Below are 13,715 nucleotides of genomic sequence, written 5' to 3'. Positions count from 1 at the left end.
TCAGGGCCAGCCTCAGCCAGAAAGAAAAGAAAAATTCTTGATACTTAATCCACAAACTCTTATTATTTCTCTTGTTACTTTCTCCTAGAGTGTGTGATGCCTTTACCTTCTTTCCTGACTCCTATATCTTTCCATACCCAGAACTGGCACCTGGTGAATATGGTTGCAGTATCTTATGCAGAGAAGTATTGCAGAGAGATGCTATAGCAAGACCCTTATGTTCACCAAAGCTGTGTTGTTTCCTATAACTTGTCCAGTTATGAAAATGTGCTGTTGTAGACTGAGTAGGTACTTATAAGTACACTAGGTACTTCTAATAGGGTGTGGTGATTGAGGGAAAGTTCCTCACTGCTCTTTGGTTTGGCCACCAGGTAAAATCGTTGTTCTGTTCTAAATACCAAATCACCCTCTTAAACATTTGCTACGAAATGAAATTTCAAGTTCTCAGATAATGTAAAGCAGAGACTCAGGGAGAGGCACTTAGAATTTACTGTTCCCTCCTGTGTGGATGTAAAATAGGAGAAGTGTGTGAACCACTCTCCCCTCCTGACACCAGACCTACCATTCAGCCTGCTGCCATTGAGCCACTGGGCTCTGCTACAGAAGTCTTTTGGATTCTGTCTCCTTAGTCGTTGCTGTAAGGCTTTAGGAAACCTTGATGGAGTGGCTTACAGTGCAGATGCATTGTGATGTGGTGTTGCTGCTACGGTGCAATGAGAGTCCTCCTGAGTCCAGTCACAGAATTGCAACTCACTCCTTCAGTCGTCAGAACCCACGATTGTGTTACCATCTCTTGACAGGAGTTCCCTGTCTGCTTGGTACTTCTGACTGACCAGCAGTTGGCTAGTTCATCTTTTGAGTTTGTAGAGCTAACAGCTTGCATGACTGGATCTTCACACTCAGCTACAGAGACAGTTTTCTTGGAGTGTATGTGCTTCTGAGAGGCTTATGAACTTGGTGTGTGTCTCCCCCACCCCCCTGCTTACTATCTAACCATGCGTGTTCTTTTTGCATTTTCTTTACTTTTAATTTCCAACCACTGTCTCTCTGGATGTGCTGGCTTTTGAAAAAATAGTCGGTGTGGAGGATGAATCGAGGAAAGCTGGGGGTCTTGACATGAACGAGGAAGAAACCCGCTCTCTTAGGCCATGGGCTACAGAGGCTGATCTAGTCTTCAGTGTCAAAGATGAAGCATACTCAGAAGAATTGGGCTAGGACAGTGACGGTGACTCTGCCTCATAATGGGAATACGTCGTCTTCCCTCCTCACCCAGTTTATACACAGGATAATGTTGCTCAGTCACTGAGAGGCCTGACTCTGGAGCCAGCCTGCTTGAGTCAGTTCCTACTTCACGGGAGGGTTGTGAGAATTATAGATGCTTAGATCTGGGCCTGGGCTATATTCACTGCTAAATAAGTGCCATTGGTTGTATTAAAAGCTAGAAACAAGACATTACCTTGGACAATCTGTTGTATAACCTCCTGGCACATATGTTTACATGTGATTTTACAAACCTCATCTGGGACGTTACTCATCTTTTTCATTTAGAGGATATTTTTGATTGGACCATGGACCTTGCACATGCTAGGCAAGCACTGTACCACTGAGCTACCCCAGTGCCCTCTTCCTACATGTTATTTTCAGTCAGGCCTTTACTACAGTGGTCCAGGATGACTTAGAACCAACCCACTGTGTGGTCCTGTGCTTGTACCAAGAGGCTCAGCTTAAAATTTTTAAGTGACTACTCAAGTGTTGAAGAGATTATTTCACTCAAGAAAGTGCATTTAGATGGCTTCTAAAGGATTGTTCAGCCTTAGATTGTATGATCCTACCATCCCTGATAAATTTCTTAAGTGATTTGAGTTGAGAGTGCTTCTTTGGTGGGGAGTGCAGCAGGAACAAATTTAATGAACAGTTAAAATAGTCTGGTTACCTCATTGACTACTTTACAATCCTGTTTGATACTAGGTAGCCTTTAGACAAGCTCTTTTGGTGTATCTGTATGATTAGAATTGGTAACAGCCATACAAGGCCCTTCAAGGGTACAGGGAGAGTGGACGTGGCAGGGGAAGCCAAATGCCCACCAACATTCTGAGTCACATAGGGTTGCACCTGCTTTTCCACTCTATCTCCAGCTTCTTGTGGAATGAGCATGCCTGCAGGCAACCCTTTCTACTGTCAAACTGTCAGGCTCTGATGTAACCCAAAGAGAAAGATGCATGAACAACACCCTAAATTCAAGTGTTCTTCTCCAGCTCATTCAGTCTGATACACTCAAGTTCCTGCTGTAATTAATAAAAGCTCAGAACCTTTAAACTGAATTTCTCAGTCCTGGCCTGGATGATTCTTTGTTATAGAGGTTACCCTGTGCAGAGTATTTAGCCGTGTCCCTGGCCTCTGCACCCTAGCTGCTAGTAGCACCTGTCCTTCAGTCACCACTATCAAAAACGTTTATAAGCACTGCTTCATGTTCTCCAGGGACCATAGTCAACCACTGGTCAGTGTGGCGTGTGAAGGGCCTCCATATTCATCTTACTCATTTGCTGTGATGACCTCATGTTCCTAGGACTGGATAACGCTGCTGCTCCCTGTCCTCCCACCGCCTTCCCCTGAGCTTGGCCAGCTGCAACAGCTTGAGCTTGGAAACCCTCTGGATTGTCTTCCATTGTCGCTGCCAACAGCCTTCTGTTCCTCTGCAGGCGTCTGGCTTATCTCCTCTAGCCTCTCTGGGAAGGGGGTAGGAAGAGTACAGGCATGATGTCATTTGCCTTCCCAGGAAGGGTGGAACAAAGGACTGGGTCTCTAGAGACAGTTCCCTCCCTCTACTGGGCCAAGAGGTAGAATCCCACCCCACCCCCTTTCCTGCTTCAGAAGTGTGTTGTTGTGCACATACTTTGTTGTAGGATGACACATCAGCTGGCCTGGCTTTGTCCCTGCCCTTCCTCTGTATAGGATGTTGTTCATGTCCAGTCCTTGGATAGAAGTTTTCTGCCTTTCTCAGTGTGGTGGGAGCCTTTTTTTTTTTTTTTTTTTTTTTTTGTACCCTTCTTCAACTTGAAACTGGAGAAAGGCACAGATAGGAAGAATTAAACCTCTCCTTCTTTTTACTTTTTAATTCCTTTCCCTCCCCCTTTCTAGAGCTTCTGAGGTACACTGCAGTTCTGGGGAGCCTCTTATGCAGATTTGGGTGTGGCTATTCGAGCTCAGTTTTCTCTGCCTCCACCCCTGGCCTCTGTCTCTTCTTGGAGCATAGGGCGTGGGATTGAGCTGTCACTGCGGGGCAGGGCTTCTGCTGATTCTGAACCTGAAAGAAGTCACCAGGGTTTCTTTAATGTGTGAGTTACCCCAAGGGATGCTGGTAACTGTGCAATAACATACTTTACACGCTAGCTTATTGAGAAATATTTTAACCTAAGCAGATTTCTATTTTGATCATCTTCTCTTCATAGATTGGGTGCGGTAGTGACTTTGAACCCCAAACCTTCATTAATAGCCTAGGATAGCCATCAGGATAAAGACATTTTCAGCTCCTTGCAGCATATTCAAGAAACCATAATTTTAAAGAAATTAGACCTAAAGATATTTGAATGAGGAATTATTAGTCTTCTAGGTACAGTCTAGGAAGTATCCCTCTTGACATGGTCCAGTCTACTCTTTCAGAACAGCCAAACTTTAAGCAAACAACAACAAGAACTACACTTGCCATTGTAGTGGTAAAGTTACCATTCATAATGACGATTGTAAGAATAATACATGTGATCTCAACCTCTCATAGTATTACTGGCATAACTCCTTTTGCTATGCCCTTAACTGCCTTTTCTTCCTTCCCACAGCCCCAGCCATTCTGTTTCTTTGTTTCTGATTAGTCCTTATCCATGAAGAAAGGCCCTCTTTTGGATGGATAGGCTTTAGGGAAAGACTGGACCTCAAAGAACTGCTGACTGCAGCAGGAGGCGCAGGTGTCTTGGCAGGTGCTTGGCTTGGAGTACATCAGTAAAAGCTTGCCCAGTATGGTCTCTGCCTCACTGCCTTACTATGCTAGGTTGAATGGAGGCCTCAGCACAGCCTTCCAGATACTAGACTGTTTACTGCTCCCCTGACCAATCTAGGAGCCCAGTACACACTGACTATACAGCCATCAGTAGGATTGAGTTTCACACACTATGTGCTGGGTTTTTTTCAGTACAGCAGTTGTTGGGGTTTCTGCTTATTCCATCAAGTTGTATGTTGTAAACGTCCATAAGGCAAGTTTGTACTAGGAGTAGGGCTTCTGCTCAAAGGGGCCCAGCTAGCACGGTCAGTGAAGCATGACGCTCTTAAGCTCCAGGGTCATGGTTTCAAGCTGCACAGTGGGATCCATCTGTAGCAGTGACTTAGTTTAACTGCTACATTCTGCTGGCTGCAAACCTGGGAGTTGACTGGTGCAAGGGTTGTCCAAATCCCAGTATTCCCAGACAGTAGAGAGCTAAGTGGGGGTTTGGTTGGAGTTTAGTTTTGCTGATGCACTCTTGCTGTGTGGGCCGTGGGGCTTTGCTGGCTTGCACCTGCTGTTGCCAGTGCTTGGTTGTTGGTAAAGTGAGTTCTCCTCTGCTTACAGATGAGCGTGAAGCTGTACAGAAGAAGACCTTCACCAAGTGGGTCAATTCCCACCTTGCGAGAGTGTCCTGCCGAATCACAGACCTGTACACGGACCTTCGAGATGGACGGATGCTCATCAAGCTACTGGAGGTCCTCTCTGGAGAGAGGCTGGTAAGCACAATCAAGTGGGGAAACATTTTTTGAACAAACAAGTATGGGCTTGTCTCTTGGTGAATTCTGCAATGAAGAATGTTTTCTGGAGGAGGGCAGAGTGAAGTAGATATGCTGATTCTGGGCGGTGTAATTGAAACACCGAGCTCTGAGGGTGCAATAATGTTCTATAATAATGTAGCCTCCTTTCTGGGATGCCTGTGTATTTTGTAAGGAAGACCCTAGTTGATGGTTCTATTACGCACAGTGCTAGCAATGGAAGGGCCAGGCCTGGATGCTGGCTCTGAGATGATTCTGCCGCTTACATGAGACCATGGAAGGGGCTCTAAATTTATGTCTTATTGATGATTCTTTGGAAAATGTGAGCTGCCATCTCAAGGTGGCACGACTCAAATCCAGTGGCCTCTGCCAGTTTTATTTTTTTATTTCCCTCTTTCCTTTTGTTTGGGGGTGGGGAAGGGTGATGGTACATGCTGATGTTTTTGTTATCTCCTTGGGAATGGAGCATCTGATAAACTTACCCTGCTCTTCTGGGCAGAGAAATTGTTAGCTCGCAGTGAAAACTGTATGTCTGATTTTTTTGTTTGTATACCTTATGCCAGAGAAGCTTGCTACTCACTGTGACTGACCCAGCAGGTTTTGGCTCGCCTTGGCTTGAAAGCATATGCCCTATTTTCCACCCAGAGCGCATGTAGTTCCATAGGTGGTAGTGCATCTGAGCCAACCTGATGCCTAGGGATAGAGCCCCAAAGCTGTACTGACATCGACAGGAAAATATGCCAGTGGTTGCTGGGGCTGCCAGAAGAGCCGCTTATTTAACTTGACAGCCACAGCAGATCTTTTTGCAGATCAGTGCACACACCTCTGACTGCTGGTAAGAGACTAGGGCTTTGTTTCCCTCTCTTGAGGGTCTGTGAACAAAGCTGCTTCTTTAAACATCAGTAAAAATGAAGACAGTATTTTCTTTCCCCGTCCCTCTGGTCAGGAACAGGGTGTTGCCTTCAAAAGATAGTCAAGCCTCCTCTTATCTTTACGGAGTTCTGTCATGCCCTGCATTCCCAGAGTGCAGACGTCACCACCTCAGTCTCACCGCCTCAGTAAGCCCCTGTGCAGATGGCTTCAGGATGGTGGTGTTTTTGTGGAGCCATGGTCCCATGCTGGGATGAAGCAAAACAGTTGTTTATTGACTTCTTCAGGGAGACTTGTTTTAGAACCTAGGCTAGAGTTATTGTGATATGCATCTTACAGAAAGTAGGCTTTATAACCAGACTTTTCTTTTTCCCATCTGTCAAACCTTTTCCTCCCTCTTTATTTAACCCTGTAGATATATTTACTTCTTTAACCTTGTAGATTTGTTTACTTTTTTATGCTTTGAAATGATAGCTTTGACAAAATGATAAAAGATCACACAGATAGGGATTGTTTTGAACACTTAATTTTTTCTAGTACTGTCCAGTCTTTTAGGCAGTGTGAAGTAAAATGTTTACCTTTGCATACCCAGAGCTCACGAAGACTGATGGTGATGACAATATCATCATATAATACATGACTGGGGCCTCACCTGCCTTTATCTAAGTAGAGAAAACAAAGAGAGGGGGTTGTTAGCTTGGTTGATTGGTTGGTACTGGTTGGTTGGTTTCAGGACACAGTTTCTCTGTATAGCCTTGACTGTCCGGGAACTCACTCTGTAGACCAGATTGTACTCAAACTCAGAGCTCCACCTGCTTCTGCCTCCAGAGTGCTGGCACTAAACCACCACCACCCGTTTTTGTGTTGTGAGATAGGGTCTTTTATTATAGCCCAGGCTGGCTTAGACATAATAACAATCTTCCTACCTCAAGTTTCCAAGAGCAGAGATTACAGTGTGTACCTAAATCTCTGTTTGTACCACACACACATTCATTCTCAATCTCTCTCTCTCTCTCTCTCTCTCTCTCTCTCTCTCTCTCTCTCTCTCTCTCTCTCGTTTTCTAGTGACTTAGAAATCTAGGAGACTAGGGATAGAGAATAGAAGACACCTGTCACCTCCACCCTCTCAGGCAGTCATTGTCAGAATTTTGTTTTCTTCTTTGATTTATTCCTAACAGCCATCTTTGGCTATAGAATGGACAGTCTAATTGTTCATGTTCTAGTGAGGTAATGCTGACTTGGGCATTCTCTCTCTTTGGTGTATGGGATTCTGGAAGAGACACAAACCACACTCTTATCCTTGGCTCCTGAGGCTGTTAGGATTCAGTGAGCCCCGAAAGGATTCCTGCATATTCAGATTCCAAAGCTTCCTGTGTTAGTTAATGGCCAGTTTACTCTGCACCTTCACTCTAAACCCTGGAGAAACAGACATCTGCAGTCTGTCTGCAGCCCTGTCTCAGTTACTAGCATGTTAGTCCTTAATCGTCCTCACTAGCTCAGCAGGGAATAGTAGACAAATGTTTGAAAGACTAGAATTTACAAGTTTACTTTCTTAATGAAGTTTCAGGTTCTTTTACAGAGGGGAAGTTCTATATGTATGTGTTTTTACTGAGTGAACCTGAAAAAGGGGGAGTTAGTTAATGATCCTGAACACAGTCTGGATTTAGCCTAACAAAGTGAATTAGATACATTTCAGGGGCTTCAGGTAGCCATCTGCCTTGCCATGGAACTTGATTCTGTTCTTGAGAAGAGAAATCCCCCCTCCCCACCGTAGGATTGGCCCAATATCCAAAATGTTCTTCCCACACCCTCATGTCAGGTATGTGGTCATAGAGCAATCAGACTATTGTTGATTGGGAATCAGTGAATGAGAAATAAAACCATTCCATTCCAGTGCCTTGTTCTGCAATCACTGTAGACTATAACTCTTCATGATGGTTGTATTTCAAAGTTCTATTAAAAATATAGACTACCCTTTACTCTAGCATCATATTGCCAGGAAAAAATGTGACCACAGAACCTGTGCCTGACACTCTGTTAACTGACTTGATCTCAAGGCCACGTGAGATTGGGACCAAAGTATGGAGTTTGACCTACCATAAAATCTGCATTTGGAGCTTAATGTCATTGGGGTTGCAATTAAATGGTGAAGTTATGCTAAAGGTCATAACCGAGGTCAGAACTTGCCTATGGTTGCAACCCTTCCATGCTTCTGTGACAAAGAAAAATTTTAGGGACGATAGCCAGTTTTCTGCCTTGCTGTTGCCAGGAGTGATCTTCTCTGAGTGAGGTAAATCTTTCCAGAGACTTGGGTCTTCTCCAGTGCCTGCTGTTTTCAATCACAGATATCATTAGGCTTGATTGCCTGCTGGTTACTGATTTTGCCTTTATTTTTGTTGTCTTACTCCATTAATCAGTCTCTTAGAAGAAAAGTACACACACACACACACACACACACACACACACACACACACACACACACACACACTGTAAGTATTTTGTTTTGTTTTGTTCTGTTGGTTTTGCAAATATTAATTCCAGAACAGCTTGAGCTAAGTGGAGAAGGTAAGATTTCATGTGAGATTTAAGCCTATATCCCACATTGAATTGTTTAGAATGAACTTTGTTTTTGTTTTTCTTTTCTTTCTTTTCTTTTCCTTTCCTTTTCTTTTCTTCCATGGCCTTTGTTAAGTGATAATAACAAAAAAAAAATTTTTTTCTGTTTCTATTAGAGACAGTGTTTTTCTATGTAGTCTTTCTCTGTAGACCAGGCTAGCCTCAAACTCAGAGATCTGCTTGCCTCTGCCTCCTGAGTGCTGGAATTAAAGACTTTGCACCTCCACGCCTGTCTTATGTTTTTTTTTTTTTTTTGAGACAAGAGTTTTGTAGACTGATCACAAAGCCAGCTTGTTTTCTAAGTATTATTTGTAAATGGGAAACTTTATTTTGTTTCAAACAAGCCGCCATGGAAAAACTTATACCCCTACTAATTTGGGGCGAACTTAAATAAATGTAGAAAATAAAATAATGAGGAACCATATACTAAGGTGCCAGACAATTAGAGGCAAAGCCCTGGGGTTAGACAGAAAAGGAAAGGGCTCTTTAGATGAGGGCTCAAGAAACCTTAGGTAGTTGAGGCTCAGTGAGACCCGGGAGGAGCAGTGGCTCAGATAAGTAGCCAGAAGATAGGAAGTCAGGTTTATCTAGGAAGAAAGCATTCTCTGAAGCTCAAGCTGTGATAGACACATCAGTATCACGTGATGAAGGTTTTTACTATAAAAAGGGGTTTTATTAGAGGACTGACTGTACAGCTCAAGTGTCCTGTTTAGTTGGAGTTTCTTTAAAAAAAAGTTGTGTATGTGTTGGTGTGTGGCAGTGGTGGTGGGGGGTATGGGTGTTTTTGCCTGAATATATGTGAACCATGTCTGTGTTACCTATGGAGGCTAGAAGAGGACATCATAACTGAAGATAAAGATGGTTGTGAGCTGGCATGTCGGTGTTGGGACTCTGACAGGCAGTGCTCATAACCTCTAAACTATCCTTCTAGCCCTGGAGAGTGTATAGCTTTGAGGTTGACAAACTGTTGGTATGGGTATGAGACCTTGTGTGTTAATCAAGTGCTGCACTGCTCAGCAGTGTACTGAGCCTGCTTTATTATGGTTACTTTGAAACAGAGTCTCAATTAGTTGTTTATTCTAGCCTCGAACTTAGGATCCTTTTGCCTCAATTTTTAAGTAGCTGGGATTTCAGTCTTGTGCCACCAGGCCTTATAAACTTTAGTACTGACTCTCAATCTTAGGTCGTGCGAACAGTGTTATTTACCTTTGCAGTGGCAGCAGTAGCACTGAGATTCATTTGGTCAAATGAATGCACACAAATTTTAGTTTGGGTTTGGGCACAAACCATGACAGGCGTGTATGATTCAGGATAGTTCCTCTGCCCTTCTGAGTAAAGTGTCTCCACTCTGTTCTCTGGCTTTCAGCCTAAACCCACTAAGGGACGGATGCGGATCCACTGTCTGGAGAATGTCGACAAGGCTCTTCAATTCCTGAAAGAGCAGAGAGTCCATCTTGAGAACATGGGCTCCCATGACATTGTGGATGGAAACCACCGGCTGACCCTCGGCCTCATCTGGACAATTATTCTGCGCTTCCAGGTAAGGAGCTTGGCCTAAAGAATATAGACCAGCTTTCCACATACGAGCTTTCTGTTCCACAGGAACCAGGCTGATGCCACCCTGGAGGAATGCCAGAGCTACCATGTTCTTGTACATTTCACTGCCCCTGGCATACGTGCCTTTCCTGTCTTAATGGGACTTGGTAATATGGGTTCCTAAGGTGTACCTCTGAACATCTGATCTCTGCTGTTTGGCTTTCAGTAGCCAAGGTCAAGCAGTATGGCTAGTGCTGGGTACTTCTAGGCTGGCTAGACTTTGCTAAATTGTGGCCCGTATAGAATAGGGGCTCCGTTCTCACCTTCTCATCCCCCTTGGGGTGGAAAGGAGCAGTTTTCAGGAGGAAAGGGCCAAAAGGCCTTTGATGAATTTGAATTGGTGACTATGTGATGGAGTTATCTCTGTATAGAAGCGAGTATGAGATGGCTCCTTAATCCGTGCAACTCCCTCAAGTCTTGGGTACAGTTTAGGCTGCCTCGGGGCCAGGGGGCCCAGGAAAAGCACTTCTGTTTAGTCCTGGCTCACGATCCAGGCGTATGCTTTGTGCTCTTGTTCTTCAGTTACAGTTTGAAGTGCTGGACGCTTGCTGCCCTGGTGTCAAATTACTCTCCACACATCTCCCAGAAGTCCTGTCTTTTGCACAAGTCCTTGTGTCCAAAATAATCTCACACAAGGGGGGGATAAATAAAAATCAAAAACTAAATTTTAACTGTGTTAGTTTTCCTGTTCAGACTCTGAAACCAGCCTGTAAATAATGCTTTTCCATCCCTGCTGCCTTCCTAAGATTGATAGCTTCCAATGAACAGTGTTCTAGACGTCTCTGTGTAAAGAGGGAGAGTTACAAAGGGAGACAACACAGACTTGTCATCTGTCTTCACTGCTGCGGTTGAGAAAGCATCTTAATAATTCAGATTCCAAGGCCCAGTTCCAAAGAGTATCAGTAGGCTAAGTGGGGAATTACTGTTGAAGATGACATCCATTGCCTTGGCCTACATTAACGGGAACATGGATGGCCATTCTGATCGTGGCCCCTTGACAGAGGATGAATGCCCGTGTCAGGGAGCTGGAGTACACGGTCTTTTTCAGACTTCTTACAGTGAACTAAGTTGAAAAAACATGACTGTCCATTTGCCTTTTCTTCATTCACCTCAACCTGCTAATACATACTTTCTCCTCTTAAATCAAGAAGCAAAGGCTGCTGGTATTATAGCTGGCGTTGTGCAGTTTCTTTTACTACATTTATTTTACTGAGTCATTGGTTGTATTCTCACCTCTTGTCCCAAATTTAGTTAAAAGGGGCAAGAACACAGACTACAGTTAGGAACATTTATCTAAAATCATATAACTGATGGTGTCTCCTAACCCCAAGAACTAACATTTTTAGTGGGCATGGTAGAACATTCCTGTAATCCTGGCATTTGGGCGATAGAGGCAGGAGGATTGGAGTTACTCATTCAAGGTAGTTTTCCAGTGCATAATTTGAAGCCAGCTTGAGATCCCATCTAAAAACAGCAGCAGCAAGGAAAGAACAGTCAACCAACTAACCACAGTAGTGCTGTGAGGTAGCCACTGTTGCCTTCCCTGAGATGGAAAAGCTGAGGTGCTCAGGTAGGAAAGAGGACCCCTTCAGGGCCCAGTGGTCCTTCCCATGTGGTGAAAGGAAGAAACTAACTTCCACATGTTGTCCTTTGACTTCTTTCATATGTGTTCTGTGATATGCACATGCTGTTATGCACAGATACACAATGGGGGGGGGGGGGGGAAGCAGAGAGAACACATTTAGTCTGACCAAAAGAAGGGAGGGAGAAAAAAAAGAAGTCATTTAGCTTAACTCTGGTACCATTAGATCAGACTTTTTGTTTAGGATTTTACTGCTATGAACAGACACCATGACCGGGGCTGCTCTTATATAAGGCCAACATTTAATTGGGGCTTGCTTACAGGTTCAAAGGTTCAGTCTGTTATCATCAAGGCAGGAACATGGCAGCATCTAAGCAGGCATGGTGCAGGAGGAGCTAAGAGTTCTACACCTTCATCTGAAGGCTGCTAGCAGAAGACTGGCTTCCAGGCAGCTAGGATGAGGGTCTTAGAGCCCACACCCACAGTGACACACCAAGCATATACAACCATCACAATGTCTAATGTTGAACTTGTGAACTTACAAAATAGAGAGCGTGGAAGCATAGCATTTAACAGGTTCTGTCTATCTTATAGGAAATGATACATACCGTGCCTTCAGCAAAATACTTTTCTGGTTTCTATGAGAAACCACCCACTAGCTTGTAGTTTCAAAGATATGGGCCCCAGGGGCCATACATGGCCTCTTCATAGGTGCTACGGAGGCACTCGTGGAACAGGTCATCCCCCTGGCTTTGTGTGTAGAATAAGAAACCTAGTTCTGGAAGGTCCGAGGTGAGCCTGACAGTTCTTACTGACATGGAGAGCAGATAACGTGCAGGGCAAGACTTCGATCTATTTCATATAAATGCAGACCTGTTTTGCAGTGGCTCTCAGGCTTATACAGCAGTTGGGTGATTGCCTAATATTTCTTCTTAAACTTTAGATCCAGGATATTAGTGTGGAGACTGAAGATAACAAAGAGAAAAAGTCTGCTAAGGATGCATTGCTGCTGTGGTGCCAGATGAAGACAGCTGGGTGAGTGTGCACTGGAAGGACACAAGGCATCTCCAGGATTAAACACAGGATTCCAGCACTAGGAATCCTCCAGGATTAAGTTCCCTGTCGCATCACTGCGAAGGTGCTGACAAGTGTCTTTTCATAGCTTCCACTGAGATGTCTTGTTACCACATAAACAGTTGGTATGTGACATTTCAGAACTGGCTGTCAGAGTGGAAAGAGGTGTGATTTATACTTGGAACAGATCTTATTTCCTTAACGGCTGCATTCTCTTTATCGGAAAGCTCCACGGACAATTAGATCTTAAATTATAAAATTCTTGAAGCATTTCTTTTTTTTTAATTTTTTAATTTTATTATTAATACCTTATAAGCCTTTTTGTTTTCTTTTTTTAAAGATTTATTTATTTATTTTATGTATGTGCATACACTGTAGCTGTACAGATGGTTGTGAGCCTTCATGTGGTATTGAATTTTTAGGACCTCTGCTCCCTCTGGTCAACCCCACTTGCTCGGTCGGCCCTGTTCACTCAGTTCCTGCTAGCTCCGGCCCAATTTATTATTATATATAAATACACTGTCGCTAACTTCAAACGCACCAGAAGAGGACATCGGATCTCATTACGGGTGGTTGTGAGCCACCATGTGGTTGCTGGGATTTGAACACAGGACCTTGGGAAGAGCAGTCAGTCCTCTTACCTGCTGAGCCATCTCGCCAGCCCTTTTAGAGCATTTCTAAGAAGCAAACCCACATATTTTTTAAATGCATTTGGGAGTTTTCTCCTTTTAATTTCTGCCATTTGGTAAACTTTACACAGCAAACTTAGAAGCAGTTATTACGTAAGCCTGTCCTGGTTTTCCTTGTATGCTTTCACTAAAACCCAATTTGGAGATACTTTTACACAACTGCAACTTATTGCTGCTTACTGACATTGTGTGAATTCAGCTATACTAAACGTGTAACATGGCTCAGTTTTCAGCTCTCACTGCTTTCCTGGAGAACCCAGGTTCTGTTGTCCAACACCCACCCCGGTGGCTCACAACTGCTGGAACTCCTGTTCCCTCAGGAGTCTGTGGGCCCCTTCATGCACATGGTGCTCATAAACTTACACAAAACACACACATACATAAATAAAATTGAATAAAATACATATTTTTAAATCCTGTAAAGTGCTGATGAAATTATTTCAGAGTCCTTGGCTCTTAATGAGAATCAGTTCCTTGTCAGGTTAATTAGTGTGTTACTC

The 13,715-nt window shown here is 43.8% G+C and overlaps 1 protein-coding gene across 8 annotated transcripts in view; it reads left to right on the top strand.

Annotated features, from left to right (window-relative positions):
• Sptbn1 (spectrin beta, non-erythrocytic 1) overlaps positions 1 to 13,715 on the top strand; it is a 168,990-nt gene that overhangs the window by 104,342 nt on the left and 50,933 nt on the right. For all 8 annotated transcript variants that reach the window (XM_006514599.4, XM_006514600.4, XM_030245736.1 and 5 more), the window contains 3 exons: positions 4,598 to 4,749; positions 9,641 to 9,814; positions 12,396 to 12,487. In XM_006514599.4, the coding sequence (XP_006514662.1) occupies positions 4,598 to 4,749; positions 9,641 to 9,814; positions 12,396 to 12,487 (418 nt within the window). The remainder of the gene's footprint in view (positions 1 to 4,597; positions 4,750 to 9,640; positions 9,815 to 12,395; positions 12,488 to 13,715) is intronic.

The sequence above is a fragment of the Mus musculus genome, chromosome 11 (assembly GCF_000001635.26).
Source record: "Mus musculus strain C57BL/6J chromosome 11, GRCm38.p6 C57BL/6J".
NCBI classification, from domain to species: Eukaryota; Metazoa; Chordata; class Mammalia; order Rodentia; family Muridae; genus Mus; species Mus musculus.
Note: the sequence above shows the minus strand (reverse complement) of the source record. Positions and strands in the feature narration are given on the sequence as shown.